The following is a 16,151-nucleotide window of genomic DNA, read 5'->3' on the forward strand; positions in this document are numbered from 1 at the left end:
CGTTTTTCTTCTTTTTTCATTTACTATTTACATATGAGCTGAAGTAAGAGTACCTTTAAGCTCTTTTCTTCTTAAAGTAGCGTAGCTGATTAATTTACCCGAATTCAATCATTATTTGCCGAGGTTTTAAAAGAGTTTTTTTCCAGCACCGTGAAAACACCGGAAACTTCTGTCTGGTATGCAAGTTTTATATGGGAAGTCCTTCACGAAACTTCCAATCAGAAGTCGTGTATATTGAAGCCGAGAAGCGTTTGCTAACATGGATGATTGACCGAATACTACACATCCTAAGAAATTCGTCCGCCACCTTTGCTTTAAGTGGGGATTATTTTCAGTCACGAATCCAGGAACGGGGGTTATATAAACTGACCGCCTATTTTTCAGTTGAACAATCATCCAGTATACCTAGCATAGAGCACTGATCCATTTTGCAAGACCGCTTCAATATTTAACTACAAAACAACTGATAATAGATAATTATTAAAGAAATGATAATGAAAAGTATATAATAAAAAAAATAATAAGAATAATTATAAGAATGATTAAATAAAGTAATAAATAATAATGGTAATAATAATAATGATAACATAATCATAATAAAGATAATTATAAACATTTCATCATTTTTTCACCATCATCACTATCATCATCATCATCATCATCACTCGTATAATCAGATTTCGTTTTCTACCTTGATCACAGTTGGTACCCGTCCACCCACTCGGACACGAGCACACATAACTGTTGGCGTTGATGTCACGACACGAGGCACCGTTCTTGCATGGACCGGTTGCACACCCTGAAATAAATGCCTGTTACATTTAATTTGTGTTTCCACTAGCATTAGTAACGAAGAAAGGGCAAATAATTAAAGACTAAATACAACAAGAAATATCTTTAAAAATGATAGTCGGCGAATTGTAATAAGGAAAGAACTTTATGAATTTTTCATCTAACATTCATCTTTCACCTAACATTTTTCAAATTGCAAAACTAAACACCGCACTTTAACAATTTAAATGGTTCTCTTTTAATTTTTCGCAAAGGTTTCGTAGGACGAATAATTACAGCAGTAGTTTGATCAAGATTCATGAAGCGGTTCATGAGAAGAGGTCATTAAACGTGTTTATATTTCTAGCTAAATTGGTCCCTATCCCCATTTGTAACAAAATAGCAGGAGACCTTACGATATTGTTACACATCGAGTTTGATAAAAATTCATTACATTTTAGTGGTAAATGCGAAGAAAGGCATATCTACTTTTAGCTATAGTGGTCCATAATAGGGCCCAAGTTCCTATATAAATAAATTTGGAAGAGGACCTTATAATGATGCTCGAAACCAAGTATGACAAAGATCCACCAAGCTGTTCATGAGACGCTGTATAAAGGCATTTCTAGTTTTAGCTCTAGCAGCCCCTAAAAGGGGTCAAATGTCCCAGCTGAACAAAGTTGGCTGCTGGCCTAATAAAGATGCTACAAATCAAGTTTGATTAGAATACATGAGAAAAAATCAATTAAAGGATTTTTATTTATTATTTCTATTTATTTCTAAAATAGGCCAACTGATCCCTGCATATTCGCTATTCATGAATCTTTGGACAATGACGTCACACCTATAAAAATGTGAAGGTCAAGCAAAACATACAATTGTAATTATTTCAATATTTCTGTTAATAACCAAAGTTTAATCGTAGTCATAACACTTAGATAAACTGTATGCAGCGTACCTTCATTTCAGTGTAATGAGATTCTGTCATTATATAGCATATATATAACGAAACAGATTTCAACTGAGTTCAATATTTGCATACCATACTAAAGAAAAATATTCATATATAATAAATCAGTTAAATAATTTATAACAAATATATCAAAGCAAACAAGTACTCATTTTAATATGCAATCTGAATAAATCACAAAAGCAAGAAACCTTTTCATATACAGACGACAATTGTAACAAGGAAAATCTTTTAAAAAGTACTTCTCTACATAAAAGACTCTTATCACACCCTTATTTATGTGATACGCAGACCGTATTCAGCTCTTTCTTTAATTTGATATATGTTGGTATTTGAACAGGTTTTTATCATATTTATTAAACTTACTTATCATTTTGAGATATATCAATATTCTTGCTAAATATACTGAGCCAAAGTAAGCTTTAAAACTGTGAACAGCGTCGTTTACTCGTTTAGGATAAACGCTTTGTCTACATTTCACTCAGCGTAGCACAATCAACAGAGTGAAAGAAATTGATACTCTCGTCCAATCAGGCAGAGTGTTGCATAAATCTTCCATTTTGATAAATTATCTATAATGCGTTATCAAGTAGTTTGATTTGCAAACTGAAGTCACGTGGCATAGGTAACGAAAAACGAATTTAGACGGCGTCGCCGAAAAAAGACCGAGATACCTATGAATTTAATCCTATCAGTGTTGAAAAATGAGTTATCACCGGAACAAACTTTTGTGCTGTGGGCGCGTAACAGCTAGATAGAGATTTTGCAATATGAATTGTCGATGTGATGCATGTGCTTAGTAGGTCTTTCCTGATAATTATATCGTTTGCATGTATAATCGTCCGGAGTCCGGTGTCAGATGTCTTTGGTTTAGATTAGGAATAGACTAACTAGTAAGCACTTCCGTTTTTAACAAAATAAAGCTTTAAAACGTTATGGCTACACACGGCAAAAGTGGTATCATTAATGAATTAGATTACAAAATTCAATGCCCCTACAGTAAGCTTGTATGTACAAAGCTATGAATCGAAAGAACGCGAGTTTGATCCTTAGTGAGTTTGTAACTTCGGAGTCGCTTGTTCTCTACCTTTGAGCAAAGTCAGGATGTTGCCAGTTACACATGTACTTGCTGAGAAAAGGACCAGTTTTATTTTTCAAATGGCCACCGTTAATTGACTTACATACTACTTAACGAAAGAGTACTATCCAATATATTTATATATCTTAATGTACGAAGATATTGCTATGTATCCCAAGACGAACATGGTTTACTTACACCAAGTGTCATAAATAGATATGTGCCAATCGCCTCCACAGTACTCGTTCCTGTTTCCCGTGCATCTCATGTTACATCCGTTCCCTTTCGGATAATTTTTCATGGAGTTTCCACAGAAACATTCTTTTGACCACTGCAACAAAAATAAATAAAATTAAGAATAACGGTTTGGACGTTTGTCGAACCTGTATTGATTTATAAAAGAGAAATCTAGACGTTTGATCGGGATTTGTGTATGTAATGCTGGGTGCAAACTCATATATACATGTATTTTTAAAAAACAGTTTTATAAATTTATGCATGTGGAACACTGAATATGGTCTAATAAATACATTATATCAACGATAATACAACCATCATCCCATACCTTGTCTCTTCTATATTAAATATCTGTAACATTTTGAGGTAATTTTAAACTTTGTTTCGTAGTATCAATAACCTTCTGAGGAAATGTATCCTCGCTTCACATACCTCAGTTGATGCATATAGATATATGTACGTTCTAGCGAATAAATGATCGTCTGATTTTATATACCTCAGTCCCAGCGTATCCATGACCTTTAAAGTTTGCATACCTCTGCCCCTTTCAAGTTTGCATACCTCTGTCCCAGCGTATCCATGACCTTTAAAGTTTGCATAAATCTACCCCTTTCAAGTTTGCATACCTTTGTCCAGTTTATCTATGACCTTTAAAGTTTGCATACCTCTGCCCCTTTCAAGTTTGCATACCTTTGTCCAGTGTATCCATGACCTTTAAAGTTTGAATACCTCTGCCCCTTTCAAGTTTGCATATCTTTGTCCAGTGTATCCATGACCTTTAAAGTTTGCAAACCTCTGCCCCTTTCAAGTTTGCCTACCTTTGTCCAGTGTATCCATGACCTTTAAAGTTTGAATACCTCTGCCCCTTTCAGGTTTGCATACCTTTGTCTTATTCATTCCCAATTATACATGTACAGGATTAAAACATACACCACAGTTTGAACAAGATAAGCAGAAAAAGATTAAAATGAAAGACTTATAGTCTTATAGAGAATCTCTCTTTGTGGGCAAGATATTTTTTGTACATGTATAAGCTCGGAGTTGTATCGGGGCAAAAATATTTAGTCCTAGGGCATAAACAAAATTATATATAAATGTAAAAAAAGAATAAACAGCAATGTGAGGACAAGAAAATGTCTTAGGGCAACAGTCATGTAAAAGAATCTCTTACTATTTAGTACAAGTAAAATTTAGTATTTTCCTGATCCGAAAGGTTTAAGGCGCCAAATAAAATATCCATCTCAATATGGAATCTCTGCAAACTATTTAAGATGGCACTCAAGGAAGTAGTGTCTTCCACATAAGCACAATGGAGTAGGAGATATGACCATAGCAAGAGATGACAACTAATTGACATTTAGTGGAAAGTAATGTATGGAGGACCTTGGCCAACTTTGTAATTTAGACGGGAATAAACGGGTTTAGACCCGTCTCGTGCAATTTCTTAAAAAAACCAGTAAAATCCTAATTTATATGCCAGATATTTACCGCATACTCGGCATATATGACTTAAGACTTTATATACATGCTTTTGTTAAAACCGCGAAATTGCCAGCTGTTTTGACATGGAAAACAGTGGTAAAAAGAGAAGTTAAAGATTATGAACACTTTCAATTCAGGTCAATTTTATTTTAAATGATGAATGTTTGCATGCCTTTCTTAGCCTACACGCACTTCCGTATGGCATATGGCGATTCTGTCAGCTTTATCGTGATAACTTGCCTTGTTCGCAGCAATCAGCAAACTATTTGGTAATAGATATGATACAATTTGTCCAAATTGTAAACTGTTTTCTGACTCAACTGCAGAACTCCTTCTTCTATTTTGTAGAGCGAATGATTCCATCCGACAAAATACGTGGTATACCTTACATAGACTCCTGGGAAATGAGAATTTCATTGCATGATTTAGATCAAGTAGTGGAAATGTACTTAGGTTTCACCTCGATGCCTATGTATGATTTACAGAGAAAAGAATGCTTTAAAGTCATACTGGGATAAATAGTATCAAGCTTCAAATTAAATCCTATAGTATTCTAAATTTAGATCAACATCCAAACCTACCATGGTCAAAATCATCCTGTTACTTTTCATCACCTGTGTCACATTTTTATCATTTTTTCCATTGAAAATACATTTGTATAGCCAGCAAATTTGAAAAAGTTTTTCACCACAAGCTTAAAGCAACCTTTATGCTTTCAGTTAGAAGAAACTATGATTAAGAATATATTTGATAAAATGTACCAGAATCCAAATCAAAAACAATTGTGAAAACATGCATTTTTATGTAAATTTTATGATTTCTTGTAATTTTGCTATAGTTTGTATGTTGTATATAGTGTTTTGTGTACAAGTAACTTTAAAAGAATATATTAGTCAGCATGTGGAACTATGTAGAAAGCTTATTTAAAACTGCTTCTTTTATATACTACCAACACATTTAATATACGACTTTCTAAATTGATTTAAAGTACTACAAACATACAGTAGCATATACCCGGTATCAGTCTTAGGACAATAGTAACAGTGCCTATGCTTGCAATTTAGTAAATCTAAATTTGTCGCTGCTTATTACATTGAGTACGTAATTATTTATAACGAATTTTCTCAAGAACAATACCATTGTTTAAAATGCATGCATTTCTGTATGAGTATAAATCAAACTCCATCCCTACAGCGCTTGAAATTGTAAAGAAAATACCTCTTTTTAGCTGCCTATAGATTTCACCCAATTTAGTTGTTGAAAATGTTAGTAAATCTCTAAAATCAAGACCGTGTGGTCTTAAGACCGTGCGGTCTTCTCAACTGCGCATCTGACAGAAAGTATAATCCATATATTTAGATACTACACATCACCTACCTTATATTCTCAAACTAAACTGACAAATATGATAAATTCTATACACTTACTTTTAAGCTTATCTCATTGTACATCTTCAAGAATGTCTCCTTCTCCAAGTACTCTTTTAGCATAGAAATTCGCAAAAGTAAATTCCACTTGTAAACAAAATGAAATATACATAACGATTACATCACTGTCAAGTTGTCAATAGTAACCAAAACACTGTACGTCTATAATTTCGAACAACCTAACACGAAAACTTGTTCTGCTTTTAACGAAAAACAATCAGCTACGCCACTTCTGTTTTTAATTCCACATTGAAGCGACGTTCGAATTAAAACATAAATTCCCATGTTCCAAATTAGTAGCTCCATTTATGAATTAACTGTCAAGAACAGTATTCTTTAAAATACACTTTTACTAAAACACGTGAACGCATAGTAAAATGAAATAGTAAACATCCCATCGAAATACTCATTCACAATTATGTGTAAAAATTCACAAATTAATCCAAGCGTTTACATCAATGAAATAGACACCATATCTATTGTGTTACCCGCTTTATTGACCAATCGGATCGCTTTACCTCAACTGACCTGTCACTTTATGTGTCAATAAATATACATACTCAATCAACCCGACTTTCAACTAAAATGACCTGTCATATTTAAGTAACATAGGTTCATGGGGTACAAAAAAAAAATCGCCATAAGAAAAACATGATTATACACAACTGTATGAATATTTTTTTTTATTACACTTGAAATATAAAATCTTTAGTTCTGGTCGTGTGTTATGACCAAACAAACATACAAACACATTATGTTCGCACATACCTCAATCCTCTACCTCAACTACTATCCTCTCTTTTACTTTTCTATCTCTATCTCATGTAGTGGTCACTTTAGGCTCTGGTTCTGGGTATCCTCGCCCAATTACATTTTCAATCCTGGAATAACCTATGTCAGCTGATATTGATACGTATCGGGTGAGGATTGGACTTTTTGCTATCTGTCAAAATTTAATGAAAACAAAGGGTTTGCGCTATTTCACTTACTTTGAACTATTAACCTGGATGGCATTGCTTCTGCTTAGAGCCGGAGATATTCACGAAAATCCTGGTCCTGATTCCCACATCTCGACATCAACTTCCTCTTCGGTTTCTGATATCATGGAAAACTTCAGTCAATCTCTATCTTTTGTACACTATAATGTTCAAAGCTTCACTAACAAACAGGACACCTTAAAAGGGGAACTCAATCATTTTGACGTCATTTCTTTCACTGAAACATGGCTCGGTCACAACACCAAATCCGACTCTATTTGTTTTGACAACTATGCCCCTCCGTTTAGAAAAGACAGACCAGGAGATAACCATGGCGGTGTTCTTGTCTACGTGAAAAACTATATTCCTGCTGTGAGAAGACAGGATCTTGAACCCGACGGAGTTGAGTGCATTTGGGTAGAAATTCGAATTAATAATAAAAAGTTTCTTTATGGAACGTTCTATCGTCCTCCAAATTCCTCTCCTCTTGTCTTGTCTAGTATAGAAAACTCAATCGGACTTGCCTTTGACACAAACGTAAACAATATTGTCATCGCAGGGGACTTCAATCTAGACATGAGAAAACTCCATACACAAAAAAAATCAGCGACATCGCGACACAATATAATATGACACAAGTGATTTCTGAACCTACTCATTACACTGAATCTTCTAACTCTCTCATTGATCTTTTTCTTGTCTCTTCTTCGTGTAGTGTTTATACATCTGGAGTTGGTGATCCCTTCCTTGATCAACAAGTTAGATTTCACTGTCCTATATTCTGTTGTCTGAGCTGCTCTAAACCTAAATCTCGGTCTTATAAGCGAATGGTATGGAAATTTGACCAGGGTGACTATGACAGTCTGAGACAAGAGGCTGCATCTACTGACTGGGACTCTTTTGAACACCATGACATTAATGCACATGCACACAATCTGACTGAACACATACTATTTATTTCAAAAAAGCATATACCTAACAAAATAGCCACAATAAGACAAACAGATCCGCCATGGATGCACAACGACATACGCAAATACATCAGAAAAAGAAAACGGGCATATGACAAAGCAAAACAAACGCAAAATGAACAACATTGGCACAAGTACAAACAACTACGTAATAAAACAACCCAGCTACTCAGAAACGCAAAATCACAGCTCTCACAAAAACTGTCAGATCAACTAAAAAATGAAAACCTTAAAACAACAGACTATTGGAAAATCTTAAAAAAATTCATTGCACCAACAACGCCAAATACAAACGTACAAACTCTGAACCACAATGGTAATCTTATCACCTCTGACACAGAAAAGGCTAACATATTAAATAACTTCTTCCAATCACAAACTATCTTAAATGACACTAACAAAGCACTGCCACATATACATAACATATCAAATCATCCGCAACTCAGATCAATCACAATAACAGAAGATGAAATAGCTACTACATTAAAATCATTATCAATTGGAAAGGCTTCTGGACCGGACAATGTAAATAATAGAATTCTAAAGGAACTATCGCACCAACTGTCACAACCACTTTGCAAACTTTTCAACAAATCAATAAGCAACGGCAGAGTTCCTTCACAATGGAAACTAGCACATGTCAGCGCTGTTTTCAAAAAGAATGACCCTCAATTAGTTTCAAATTACAGACCAATATCATTACTTAGCACAATTAGCAAGGCACTAGAAAAAATTATTCATAAGCGGGTATTCAATTTCTTCTTACAGAATAACACAATTTCTTCTCTTCAGTCTGGATTTGTACCTAATGATTCAACAACAAACCAATTAGTATCCATATACAATACATTCTGTCAAGCTCTAGACGAAGGGAAAGAAGTCCGTGCAGTCTTTTGCGATATCTCCAAAGCTTTTGACCGTGTTTGGCATAGAGGTCTTCTCCATAAGCTCGAGTCTACAGGAATTTCTGGAAGTCTCCTGGAATGGTTCCGAGACTATCTATCAAATAGAAGTCAGAAAGTGGTCCTTCCTGGTGGCTCTTCCGACACTGTTGCTATTTCTGCTGGTGTCCCTCAAGGTTCTATTCTTGGTCCTCTTCTCTTCATCGTTTTCATCAACGACATTGTCAAGGACATTAACTCTACTATCAAACTGTTTGCTGACGACACATCATTGTTGATAATCCAACTGCAGCTGCGGATATTCTTAATTCTGATCTTCTGAAAATCACCAACTGGGCGAATGATTGGTTGGTCGATTTCAATCCAAGAAAAACAGAGACTCTTCTTATATCACGCAAACATAACAAACCTATCCATCCTCCCCTCTCTATGAATGGTTTCCAAATAAACGAAGTTGATTCCCATAAGCATCTTGGAGTTACATTTTCGAACGATGGAAGCTGGCACGAACATATAGAAAACATCAAAGAGAAGGCCTGGAAACGAATAAACGTCATGAGATCCCTAAAATTCGTTTTAGATAGAAAAGCACTTGAAACTATTTATCTATCATTCATAAGGCCACTTCTGGAGTATTCGGACGTATTCGGACGTTGTGTGGAGCAATATAACTCAACAACAAGAGACAGAACTTGAGAAAATTCAGTTAGAAGCCTGTCGAATTATCACCGGCGCAACAAAGCTAGTCTCATTTGAAAATCTCTACACAGACACTGGATTCGAGCTTCTTAAAACCAGAAGACAAAAACACAAACTCATTCTATTCTATAAAATGTATAATCTTCTATCTCCGGAGTATCTCTCTACACTAGTTCCTCACACTGTTGGACAGGCCTCTGCATACAATCTTAGAAATGCAAGCAATACCAGAAACTTTCAATGTAATACCCAGCTTTTTGCTAACTCTTTCCTTCCATCAACTATAACTGATTGGAACCAATTACCAACAGACATTCGAAACTGTCCAACTTTGTCAACCTTCAAAAGAAGACTATTTGCTGATATACACAAACCTCCTTGTCATTACTATATTGGAGATCGCAAATACCAAATACTGCACTGTAGGCTTCGGACTCATTGTAGCTCTCTTAACGAACACCTCTTTTCCAAAAATATTGTCAACAGTCCTCTATGCTCATGCGGTGAAGCGGAAGACACCTATCATTATTTCTTTCTTTGTCCAAAATATATCATGGAACGCACTGAACTCTTAAACAATATCAGACCACTAACAACTATTACTTTACACACGCTGCTTTATGGTGACACCTCTATTACAAACACACACAACAGCTCAATATTCATGCACATACAAAAGTACATACAAAAAACAAGGAGATTCGAAACATAATTACTATGCACTGCCATACTAACCCATATATATTTACACACGGTATACAGACACAGTTCAAATCCAAGCTAGTCTCTAAAGCGACCACTCAACTCATTTCTTCTGTAATTTCCTACTTTTCGCCTCCTACCTCTTTTCTTTGCCACATAGACACACACATTTTATAACAATTAATATATTGCCAACCTATGACTTTAATGTTATATTATTTCCTATTTTGTTTTTGCGTTCATACGCGTAACGTGGTTATAACCTAAAAACCTATAATAAGAACAAAACAAATGTAGATGAATAACTGCAAGCAATTTACATTATCAATCACTTTATAAGTTACCGTGATTTAACATGCTAAACGTAAATATTTAAGGAGAGAGTTTCAAATAAGCTTTCAGCTTCCTACTCAATCCTGTATGCTTTTTTTTGATATATATATACATGTTGTAAATTTTGTGATTAATAAAATATTGTTTAAACCAAAGTCATACTGAGATACACACGTCATTTAACAAAAATATTCGGCAATCTTAAGTAAGATTTCTTAAATTACCCCTTCCCCATTCTTTTCTTTTTCCAGCTCTTTCGCTTTCGATTAGGGTCTCGGCATCGGGAAAGCTATAAAAGAATTATATATAGCAGACTTACATCGAAGCATCTTTATATATTTATATATACCCTGTACAGAGTTTGAAACTGATAAGTAATTCTGATTTTTTCTCTATACTTCAGATTGTAACATAGAATTAGACTGTTTAAATGATTTCGGTTGATAATCAGTTTAACTGTGAACTAAAACATGTTATATATGCATTAATATATGCCTGCTTCTTGCTTTGTTAAGTTATGGTACATTGTGTGGCAAGCTTTACCAATGAGAAAATGCTATAGTATATTAAATTGAAGTATGTTTTACATATTAAGCTGTTAAAACAGTGATGCTCGTGTTTGGTAATCGATGACCATATAATTATGATGTTTATATTTATTATAAATATTAAGTTGAATGTATCATTTGAAATCAGAACGATTTCTATTGTCCGCTCATTATGAAAATATGTGTAGCTTAAATTCGAGTGTTTTGTTGTTGTTCACTTTCATCCATATATGAGCCGCACCACGAGAAATTAACGTAGTGGCTTTGCGACCAGCATGGATCCAGACGGATGCGCAGGCTGGTCTGGATCCATGCTGGTCGCAAAGCCACTATGTTGGTTTTCTCAAGGCACGGCTCATATGCGTTTACTCTGTTCACTTCAATATATGTAATTGTTATCAAATTGTCTGTATTACATGTTTCTCATCTTATGGTGGAATAAAAGATATCTATCTATGTAGATTGTCTGGTCAGGGACAAGAGAGGATAGATGGACTGGCGTAAAATTACACTTCATTTTATAGAACATGATTTGTCTGTGTTTGTATCGTCTGTCTGAGGAGAGAGTTTTCCAAGTAACTTCTCGATATAGATAGTTCAAAGAAAATATCTGGTAGCAACAGAGGCATTGCGTGCAGATTCCTTTTGTATTTTGTCCAGTTGTTCAAAATTCATATTTAGTACAGTTTTCTCCATACCACGTCAGCGCATTCAATGATAGTTCTGGAGTGTCAACAGCAGACATTTGACAGGAGGAAGATTCCGGAATGTTTATATAGTAGTATCGCGGGTATTTGTTTGCTAGCGGAATATTCGGAGGGGAGGGTTAGGTTGACAAGTTCGTTTTTTAAATTAGAAGAGATTCGGATTTGGAGGGGCTGGAAGTCACTAGGTATTTCTCTGCCCATTAACAATATGTTTGAATGTCAGACTGGAGAAGATATGCCGCTGAATACGGCTGCTTGAAAATTAATTATTTTATTTTCTCTGTGATCTTTTATATATACATACCTCTGTCCCAGCGTATCTGTAACCTTTAGCTTTACATCTTCGCTTACATTCGTCACCAGAATTCGTATTGGAATCGCTTACACGGCCTGACATGATTCTTGAACTTTTGTCTGTCCAGCAACCCATGTAGCCAGCGGGATAAGCTAAATATAGATTCATTAACATTTTATATAGTACATGTTTATCAATTAAAATGACCGTTTCTTAAATCAGTGTTACCTTAAAATCCGAGATTAAAAACTTGAATATTATAAATAAAACCTAGTTTGTTACTGTTTATTTCTAACTATAATTTAAAATTTACTTATGATTAAAAGAGGTCAGTAAGACAAATAAAAATTTCCTAGAACTATTACACAGCAATACTCCATGAGATGGCTATTTTATTAAGCTGAAAATTCAAGTAAATCTTCGTGAAAATTAAGCTGGCACTTAACTGTTGGTACATGCAAGTAGTGGGGGATGTTCTGTCAAAATTTCACTTTTGGTCGAATGATTCTTAATTAATATCTGAATTACGGATTTGGAGACATGATTTATATATAGACGAGCTAAAGTATAGTTACCTTGGACAGTGCTGCTCAGGAACACAGAAAGGGAGAGCAGGATCAGCTTCTTCATCGCCTACATCAACAAAAGAGAATATTTGAGTCATTTAGAGGAATGGATATATAGTAACGTACTGTATAAATTTTTCTGTCTGAAATTAAAATCTTCAAAAATGTGTATATTGTTTTACTACACAAAGTAGCAAATACAGTTTAAATTTAAGTAAGGTATTTATCCCAAGCTTTAAAGGCACTGACCTCCAGATTTTGGCAAAAAATATCTTTCTATCAAATTGAAGTTTGGTCATAATTATGAACATTAGAATATGACTTTTCGTTTTTTAAACTATTTTAAGAATGCCAAATCAAGAAAAAAGATGACCGCGTCGGGAATCGAACCGGGACCGTCGCAGCAATAAAATAGAGTTATTATAACAGTAGCTCGATTGTCTAACAGTAGCTCGATTGTCAGGATACTGGTTATATGACCCAGGGAAGTGCCTACACCTTTAGTATCTTGAACAATGGTTTGGGTCCAATCGCTAAGGTGACTATGTCTCAGACTAGCTGACAAACGATGAAGAATGTCCTTTGTTAAAACGTAGAGCTGGTGAGACCAAATATCTCATATATAGAATTTTCCTCTGGCTACCTTGCCTAAATGTACCAATAATTCGTAAATGATTTCTGATTATGAGCTCGACAATTTCAGGGATCAGGCAAATCACTAAATGTTTCAAACTAACAATCTTTAATTAAAAATGATTAGCTCAATCTCCTAAAGGCTGGAGATTCTATACTTGACTGGTCTTTTTGTTGAAGTTTCCGTCAGACAATGTCTTTGAATCAACGACATACGAGTACTATCGCATAGATGCTCGGCCTCTGACCTCTCAAACTCTATATGATTGCCCTGACTCCTGGATGCTCAGCGCTATCATATGTAGCATTCAACTACCATATAGGTATATCCCCGATGCCTTGGCTGTACTTCGCCAATAACGCTGAACCGTCTATAAGCTAGAACTCTCCTACTATCTCAGTAGATTATCAAACTCTGGGTCTCTGTCTCACCTTTCCGATGCTCAGCTTATATCTGCTATCGTCTATAGCAAAACTACCCTTAAGGTAAAACTCCTATGCGCTGGCCCTATAGCTCGAAACCTTATTGAAATTCTGCAACTCTTCTTTAGTCTATGAACTTCCAAAGTCTTCTTTTTAATGATTTATCCGCCCTGACAGAGTAACTGCAATAGTCTCCTTATCAAGGTACTGGGATAAATTATTAATTGAACCCTCGATGTGTCTTCTACAAACGCTGGATACCGAACGAGCTCTCTGTCATCCATCTACCTATTTATACCCCAGCAGACGTGCCATTTTTAGAACTTGTTTTAAAATTTAAACATAACGTTTCACAACGAGTACTTGCTCCGTCAAATATCTGGTTCCCTTTAACTTTTGTATATGACATAATGTGCGAAGCTGGGACCCAGCCATCCACATAATGAACCCAAATCAGCCACAAATGACCCAAATTCTATTATTAACAGCAATTCAACGATAATTATAGCAATGACAACCTAAAAAGGAAGTCAAGCACTATCTGTGCTTATGAGTTACGTTATCAATATATTAAATATACAAATTATTCTGACATCAATCTGGGATGCTGTATTCAGCTCGAGAGGATTTTTGCTAGATCAGATCTCATGAGGCGCGCAAGCGCCGAGTGTAATCCGACCTTGCAAAATTTACGAGTGCCAGATTAATAGCTACTGTTATAATGACCCTTTTATTATATACTCTACCTTTTTATTTGTTGTTTTGTTATTGAACGTAATCTTCAATGTTTATCGATATTAAAATGTAACTAAGTGAATTTTTATGTGCGCTATTTATAGAACTTTATCAGGTCATGCATATTAATGTAGTCCGGCAGCATACAATACGGAAGGTACAATACGGAATTTAAAAGGTACAATACGGAATATTTGTCTGCCTGTTCATATTTAAATGTGAAATACAAACAGATTTCTTACAGAATTTATATAGGTATATAATAAAAAAGTATTCCGCTGTAATTACCAATACCGCTATAAAGGATTTAGTATTCAATACGCGTTAAATATAGATATTTAAAATCGAGGCAGTTTACCTCGAGTAAAGCGTTTAAAACGCTTTTCAATTTTCATCGTTAAAAGTAGTAAAAAACAATTAATTCTAATGTGTTTCCGTAACATTAGGTCTGTCAGTAATTCAGTTTCAAAGCATTCTAAATATATACATATCACATTAGTTTCCAGATATCTAAAAAAATATTTTGTCGTCGAACGATATGGAGGCCAATATCTTTAATTGAGCCTTGTTCAAAATTTAAGACAAGTAAGACGTTCTATATTCCTTTTAGTTACTTACAGCATTTTGTAGTCACAAGTTAAATGACCTTATTACACATTTAAAAGACCTTTCTAAAATATGTTGGTTTAAATACTTCCGAAATAAAATTTAAAAAAAAATCTTTGGAAAATTTCGTCAAAGCGTTGTACGCCTCATTTGATGCACTGTATGGTTATCATTCATGTTTATTGGTTATCTCAGTTGATAAAGTTGATATTTGACAACATGTGAAATCAAAAAGAAAATGTAATTAAAAAGTAACTGACCAAAAATTCTCCACATTTTACTACGTTTATGGAAAATGAAGCAAATTTCGATTTTAGGAAAAGAGGAACTTTATATTCTACGAAAATGTTCAGGCAAATACGTCACTCGACATACAATATATTGCAGGCTTATGACCATAGTATGGATGGATCTATTTGTCTTTATGTCAATGAAATTTGAAAATACTATTTCTATACTTTTTCAAGTTTGAATGGAAGAAGTAAAAACAACTAATTCTCATATGTTTCCATAACATATAATTTGTCAGTAACTAAGTTTCAAAGTCTTCTTAAAAATAAAACAATTTTTGATACCTAAAAACTTTCTTTCTTTTTTTTGTCGTACGATCTGGAGGTCAGTCCCTTTAAATAAACGACATATACATAACTTGGGTCGCATGAATTTATAAAAAATATCTGTTTTCTTTAAAAAGCAAAGTATAAAAATCAGCAAACAAATATACTTAATGTTTTTCCACAGGCCAAGATAGGGGAAGCCTGCACGACTCAATAACCGAGATAATGCCGTTGAGTTTGACACGATTGACGATTGTTTTTTGTTTTTTTTTTTTTAAATCAACAACAGCATGTTAATACCTCATTCTCATAAAAATAACTGTGAAATTTATCAATAATCAGGTTGAATCCTAAGGAGGTTCTTCATGTTCAGTTTTATAAATGAAAATACCCCCTTTGCTTTCATCGAAATCGTAGATAATGATTTATATTGTTCTTATATTGTTTAACTTCAAATCTTAGTAAAACAATGGTTGAAATTAACACATACACATTTATACGGATAATATTTCTTTCAGGTCTGTGTAAGTTA

General features: G+C 34.5%; 1 protein-coding gene across 1 annotated transcript in view; it reads right to left on the reverse strand.

The window, feature by feature from the left end:
* The window catches only part of LOC123530749 (fibropellin-1-like), a 28,742-nt gene extending 16,013 nt beyond the window's left edge, over window positions 1–12,729 (reverse strand). Inside the window, exons 1-3 of the mRNA XM_053517942.1 lie at window positions 12,675–12,729; window positions 12,109–12,251; window positions 3,018–3,150 (exon numbers count right to left, since the gene is read on the reverse strand). Coding sequence (XP_053373917.1) covers window positions 3,018–3,150; window positions 12,109–12,251; window positions 12,675–12,729 — 331 coding nt within the window. The remainder of the gene's footprint in view (window positions 1–3,017; window positions 3,151–12,108; window positions 12,252–12,674) is intronic.
* Between the last annotated feature and the right edge of the window lie 3,422 nt (window positions 12,730–16,151).

This window comes from Mercenaria mercenaria, chromosome 11 (assembly GCF_021730395.1).
Source record: "Mercenaria mercenaria strain notata chromosome 11, MADL_Memer_1, whole genome shotgun sequence".
In the NCBI taxonomy this organism is placed as follows: domain Eukaryota; kingdom Metazoa; phylum Mollusca; class Bivalvia; order Venerida; family Veneridae; genus Mercenaria; species Mercenaria mercenaria.